Source organism: Nicotiana sylvestris, chromosome 6 (assembly GCF_000393655.2).
Source record: "Nicotiana sylvestris chromosome 6, ASM39365v2, whole genome shotgun sequence".
NCBI lineage: Eukaryota > Viridiplantae > Streptophyta > Magnoliopsida > Solanales > Solanaceae > Nicotiana > Nicotiana sylvestris.
Genome location: NC_091062.1, coordinates 114,893,132 through 114,900,369, shown reverse-complemented (window position 1 = coordinate 114,900,369; position 7,238 = coordinate 114,893,132). Strand labels below are relative to the sequence as shown.

The 7,238-nt window shown below is 37.3% G+C and overlaps 1 protein-coding gene across 1 annotated transcript; it reads right to left on the bottom strand.

Moving 5' to 3' along the window:
• Positions 1 to 4,120: 4,120 nt before the first annotated feature.
• Positions 4,121 to 4,672, bottom strand: LOC138871140 (uncharacterized). Its single transcript, XM_070148999.1, has one exon. The coding sequence runs from the start codon at positions 4,670 to 4,672 to the stop codon at positions 4,121 to 4,123; it is 552 nt and encodes a 183-aa protein (XP_070005100.1).
• Between the last annotated feature and the right edge of the window lie 2,566 nt (positions 4,673 to 7,238).

The window sequence follows — 7,238 nt, the reverse complement described above, 5'->3', positions numbered from 1 at the left end:
CTATTTATATTATATATAAGATTCATTAAACTACTTTCATTAATTATGTTTCTATATATAACTTCTAATTATTAATGTTATCCTAAAATTGCCAAGTGACATCATTTTAGCTTGCCACTTGGCTTAACCACAATGCATACTACTCTCTTTTTAATATAATATAGATTATGCACCATAAAAGTATTTACTTTAGCTGATCCACATTCCCTGGTCGCTTAATTATGATTTATTTGCATCACTTTTTATTTTACGGTTGTTTAACCAAAAAGTGGAATTTTGGTCAAAGCTTTATTTTAGAAGAACTCGGGTTACTGATAATCAATATATAAAATGAATAAAAGAAATTGACTTTGATAATAATAAGATGAACAGAATCAAACAAAGTAATTTAGTATTTTTCAGTGATCTTTTGTGTGTTTACAAATGATCAGTCTTTTCCTTTTTATAGTTATTTCTAAGGTATACGTTTTGTCTTTGTCATAATAACAATTAAAGGCATTTAATGCTACGTTACAATGGTAATCATTGTAATTCAATACAGATTCTCTAACGTTTCCAGTATTTAATGCTTATTAAATACTGTATCTGTACTCTCTTGTGCTGTCAGATTCATTCTCCTTAATTTTTGGATTTAAATAGGTACGAGCGTCAAGTTTTTTGAATATCTGCTCGTGCCTCTGCTCGTATCTGTTGCGACTCGTGCCTCTTTGCTAATCATCATTCTTTGACCAGCCTTCTTATCATGACACATCATCTTTCAATCACTTCAATATATATAAACTCAATTTTTCCCAATATAGATAGTTCCCCCACTTGTCATTTATTCATCAATTGAATATTTGGGAAGTGGATTTTATTAAAGCGGGAATATTTGCCGCCATTAATGCTATTATGGAATCGATGCTTCAATTGTCACGTCCATTTAATGCTTATTACACGTGGCATCTTTTTATTGGTTCTGCGACTTTGCAGCGCTTTTTAATGCTCTTTTACAGCTTCACCAATTATGAAGCGACAGTTCTCATTATGACCTTTCCATCATTGCACCTTTTCCTTTGATGGTTGCTTCTTAGTATAAATATAGTTTTCACCTTTGTCTTTCTCACATAAAGTTCTCTGCAAAAGAGTTCTGGTCAGTCCAGAAGATGACAGAGACCGTGGCTGGTTTGCCAGGTTTGTTGCTGCCCCCACTATTGGTTTAGTGGGTGATGAAAATGTTCCCTTCCCTAAGAAGTGGAATTTTGCACGTGAGTTTTCTTTTTAATAACTTTCTCATACCTTTTTTCTTCAATTTTGATGATCATTATCCTAATTTTCCTTTTCTTTTCCAGCAATCATGGGAATTGTTGATGAAATTCCCAATTTCCATGGTTGGGTAGGAAAATTGTTGAATACGGCCCCAATGGAGGGTAGATCTTGGAAAGCTCTCTCCCAACGGTTTGGTTGGAAAGTGAAAACTCATGGTAAGAGTTTTATTTATTTATTTCTTCCTCCAAAACTTATTTTAATCCTTCTTTTTATCAGGATTTGCCGTTTTTTGAGGTATTAGTGCTGAGGCGGTCGTAGCTTCTCGAATTTCTTTGGAAAGGGACCAAGAGATAATTTTGGACTCTTCATCGAAAAGAAAAGTTGCTATTGACCAAGATTCTGAAGAAGAAGAAGATGGGGGTTCTTCGGTAAAAAGGCCACAAGCTCGTAGACGAATCCTTTCTGATGATGAAGCCTCTTCCCCTCGTTCTATTCCTCTTACCGAGTCTGTTGAAGCCCCGGTGATGATTCCCGATGATGTTGTTCCCACTGCTGCTCATGATTCAGTTGAGCAACTTTTTAGCTGCGGGTTTGGAAGTGAAAATTTAGATCCGATTTCTGATGAAGCACCCATTACTTCTTTTTCTACTCCCGTTTCTGTGATACCTCCTTTGCCAATCGTGGCTATTACTATTCCTCCCCAAGCTGTTTTGACTGCTTCTACAGTTCGTCTTTCGACTACTCCTCCTTCAACTGTTCATTACACTGAGGTTGGTTCCTCAAGTAGAAGTGAAGCCATGAGGCAAGTTACCATTGAAGTTCCTGCCGAGGGCAACCTTTTGAGGAAATCAGGTCGAGCTGACGTGTGGTTGAAGCCATTGATTGGTCCAGTTGAAAGAGCTAAACTTGATGGCCACAGTTCCTTGACTTTGATGAACGATATAGTGCATGCTTCTTTAAAGATATCCCTTTTTTCAAACTTTACTTTACCTTTTTTCTATTTCCAGTGTTCTCATCTCCCCCCCCCCTTATTTTTTAGGTCAATATAATTGGCACAGAGATGATGAAGAGGGTTTTCCTCTTAGAGCAATTAGCACGTGACTACCAAATGGAGGCGGATAATTTGAAGGAACAATTTGAAAGTCTTCAAATCGACATGGAAATATTAGAAGAAGGTAAATGTACCTTAGAGCAGCAGGTAATGGCTTTGACTTCAGAGTTGGCGGTTAAAAATGCTTCATCAAATCAAGTAGGTAAAAAAAAGAATCGTCTCGAAACCTCTTTTTCTGAGCAACTCTCCAAGGCAAGTGAAGAGATCAGAGAGTTGAAGGCTCTCTTAGATAAGAAGGAAGCATATGCTGGTGAACTCGTGCAGACTCTGACTCAAACTCAAGAAGACCTCTGGGTATCTTCTGATAAAGTTTGCTCCTTAGAAAATTCCCACGTTTCTCTTCAAACTTCTTATGAATCTGCCTTGGCTGAAAATGAGAAGCTAAGAAATGAAATTGCTGATTGGGAAAGAGATTACGAGATTCTTGAAGATAAAACTGCTATTGAAGTGAGTTGGGCGTTTTTAAATTCTCACCATGATACCCTTGTTGAAGTTAGCCAGGAGAATTTCAACTTGGAATCTAAGTTAGCCAAGATCAAAGAGACTATTGAGAAGACTCAGCAGAACCAAGATTTTTCTTCTCCCGTGGCTGAAGCTTCTGGAAATATTGAAGATAATACGGGTATCCCCACTCCTTCAAGTCAAGTTGAGCCTGCTGCTGCTGATGACCCTGCTTCAGTTCCTTCAACTTCTCAGTGAAAAGTTTATGATGTTTGACTTCCTTTGTTTTTTTTTTCTTTTTGGTGGTATGTGGTTGTAACCCTTGGTCTTTTTTAAGGGTTTGTTGAAAATGTTAAGTCCCCAGACCTTTCATGGGGTGCTTTGTATAAACAACTTTTGGTTTATGGCTAAGTTCATACTTAGTCTATACTTTTTAATATTAAGAAGTTTCTGTTGTTGTCCGAACTTATGTTTTGTTTATACTTGCCTTTATTTTTAAGGACTTACTGAATAACTTGCATTTTTATTTTAAAAAAATGCTTTTTTTAACTTCATGAATACTTGAATTAATCATGAATTTTATAAAAGAGGTCCCTTTTATATTCGACACTTAATGAAGAAGACGTCTCAACTTCATAATGGTGTTAATGTACGATAAAAGAAATAGGAATACACATGTTTTTTGGAATAACTTCGACAAGTTTTTATTTGAACTTTGTCAAGTTTTAAATAACACTTTACATATATTTAAATTACTTCTATAACTTTCTTGTAACTATTTTCCTTATAACAGATTTCAAAAAAGAAAATGAACACGAGGTTTTTACTTATAACCCGTTTCAGTACATTGCCTTTACCCTAACTATGATAAGGTTTTTCTTTGGTCTTAGCTCGTGACTTTGCTCTGCACTTGACTCATTCAATGAGTAAACTTCTCAGGCTTGAACTTTGATTATTTCCCAATCTTCTTTGCCTTCTTTATACACATGTCTATGTATATTATACAGTCCCCCAAGTGTTTGAGCTTTGAAGTATGAAGTCTCGATCACTTGATTGTTCCTCTCATTTGGTCCTTTCCCTGAAAAGGAAAAACACACGGGACTCGGAGGTGTGATTATAGATGAAGACTGCTTAACCCGTCTGAAGTTCTATTAGAATATTTGTAACCCTAGACCGGGAATTTTAATTTATTCCACGTGCCTTGCAGGTCGTGATTCATCATTTAGTACGGGCTAGCTTTTTGCCTATCATCTAAAATCGTTAGTAAAATTTTAAAATATGGATACCTGACCGTGGGTATTCCTAAGAAATAGTATCTCTTCAGGTGAACGACATTCCAATGTGAAGGTAGTATCTTGCCATCCATCGTTTCCCCAGCTCATATGCTCCTTTCCCTGCGATACCATGAATCATGTAGGGTCCTTCCCAGGTCAGACTTAATTTTCCCGCATTGGCCGCCTTCGTAGATTGAAAAACCTTTTTGAGCACGAAGTCCCCAATCTTGAAGTATCTTAGGCGCGCTTTTCGATTGTAGTATCGTTCCATGACCTGCTTTTGTGCTGCCATTCTTATTAATGCAGCTTCCCTTTTTCCTTCAAGTAGATCAAGGTTTATGCGCATTTCTTCGTCATTGGATTCTTCTGACGCTTGTGTAAACCTCGTGCTTGGCTCTCCTACCTCAACTGGAATTAAGGCTTCAACTCCATACACCAATAAGAATAGTGTTTCTCCCGTACCTGTTTTTGCTATCGTGCGATATGCCCATAAAACACCAGGTAGCAATTCTGGCCAATTACCTTTAGATTCCTCCAAACGCTTCTTTAAATTGTTGACAATGACTTTGTTTGTTGACTCAGCTTGTCCATTACCCATCGGATGATAAGGTGTGGATGTAATCCTTTTGATCTGCCAACTTTGAAAAAACTCTGTGATTTGTGCGCCTATAAATTGCGGGTCATTATCACACATGATTTCTTTTGGCACACCAAATCGACATATGATATTTCGCCAAATGAAATCTCTGACTTCTTTTTATCGTACCTGTTTAAATGCTCTGACTTCTACCCATTTAGTAAAGTACGAGCAAGATTTTTACCAGTCCTTTTGCTTGTGGTAGCGGACCCATGATATCCATTCCCCATTTCATAAAAGGCCATGGTGCAATGACCGGATGTAGCAACTCCGCAGGTCTATGCATGTTATTGCCGTACCTTTGGTATTTATCACATTTAGCCACGAAATTTTCCGCTTCTTCTTCCATTTTAGGCCAATAATAACCTGCCCTAATCATGGTTCTTACCAGTGATCTTCCTCCGACGTGATTCCCACAATGCCCCTCATATATTTCTCTCATTACATATTCCGTCTGAGAAGGCCCGAGGCATCTTACTAAGGGACCACCGAACATTTTTGATAAAGATTGCCTTGCGTTAAACAATATTGAGCAGCCTTTTTTCAAAGTGCGTGAGCTTTTTTCTTGTCTTCAGGGACGGTACCATACTGCAAAAAATAAACAATTTCGTTCCTCCAGTCCCAGGTTAAGTTATTAAAATTTACCTCATTTTTGTCTGGATCGAGGACTGAATGAAACAAGTGAATTACGAAAGTATTTTAATTGTTTGCCATGTCTGCCGCAGATGCGAGATTGGCTAGGGCATCTGCCTCGACATTTTCATCTCTTGGTATCTGCGTGACCTTCCAGGTTTGAAATTGCCTAATCTAATCCCGTACCTTCTCTAAATACTGTTGCATTCGTGCTTCCCTGGCAGTATAAGTCCCCAGCATTTGGGTTACTATAAGCTGCGAATCGCTTTTGATTACAATCTAATTATTGCTGAGTTCTCGTGCCAGTTCTAAACCTGTAATCACAGCTTCATACTTTGCCTCATTGTTAGTTATAGAATGATATTTAATGGCTTATCGGATGGTTTCACCCGTAGGGGGTACCAAAACAATTCCTAAGCCTGCTCCCTTCACATTAGATGTGTCACACCTCCTTTTTCCACACCCGGAAAGGTATACAGGAGTTTTTCCAATTTAAGTGACAATCGAAATGAGATTATTATTAGAATTCAGAGTCGCCACTTGGGATAATTTATGGTGTTCCAAGTCACCAGTTTAAAATCCCGAATCGAGGAAAGATTGACTCTAGTCCGCGAACACAGAAATCCGAGTAAGGAATTCTATTAATTCGGGAGAAGGTGTTAGGCATTCCCGGGTTCCGTGGTTCTACCACGGTCGCTCAACTGTTATTATTGGCTTATTACCTAATTTAATACATGTTTTAGCCTATGGTATATTTTTAACTTATTAAACCGCTTTTAATTTTTTTTAAGGAAGATTTCAACGTCATCTAAAACACGTCTTTGGACCACGCCACATGAAATGCACCCACAGTTCGAGACACATTTTATTTAACGTCGTTGAGATTTGGATTTGGGTCACATGAAATGCACATCCGAGTTTAAGAAAGTAATTTTTTTAAATAGTGAGCCTAAAGCAACTACGCACTTTCAACTTTGCGAAGGCCATGGAAAATTCAATTGTATAGCGCACCTCGATTTCTAAGGATTAAAATATTAATTAAGCGTGGGCCATGCCTTTTTGAGATTTTATTTGGTACGGCACACCTCGATTCCATTTTTAAAAGGGAATTCAAACTAAACTCTTGAGGGCCATAACTATATTTTGCTTAATATGTCACACCTCCAATATACTCTTAAAGCCCAACTAATTAATTAAAATTTCTTTAAGCTAAAGTTCGAACTTGATCCATTAAACATAAAAACTAACATTTATGAGATCCAGTCTTTAAAAGTCTGGGCCTAACGTGAGGCCCAATAACCTAACAAAAATGCAAGACAGTCAAATTGCCAATTTCACAATAGTCCAAGCCAGGCCCAAAATGAGCCCAACCTTGAGAATGGACCAGCTTTGCACAACCTGGGACTCAAGATCGAGTCCCCTCACAACGCAAGACATCATGCATTCTAATTCAGAATTACATGTCATATAGCTTCAAGAAAATCAAAACAACTACTGATTGTCTTTTAAACAAATACCAAAGCACATTTAGCGTCAAAATCTCACCACAACTCATTCTTGTTATCCGACATTTAACACCATCACAACTTTTAAATAACCACATTTCATAACCTCAAAATAACAGAAAAATATAATACTAATTTAGACTCCAAAGGGAGGTTTTATATTATAGCCTACGTTTGTCATCTTGATAAGCTTAAAATCAGAAATCCAAATCAAACAGTACACTGATTTCAACTGAACTGACATATAACTTGACTGAATATTTGCTGCAAATACCCTTAAGAGTCATTTTATACAAAACGCCAGGCTCAAACTCATGTAGACCAAATAGCTAAAACCCATGATTTATCTAATATTACAAAACCAAGCTTAAAACTAAAACAAAGACGAG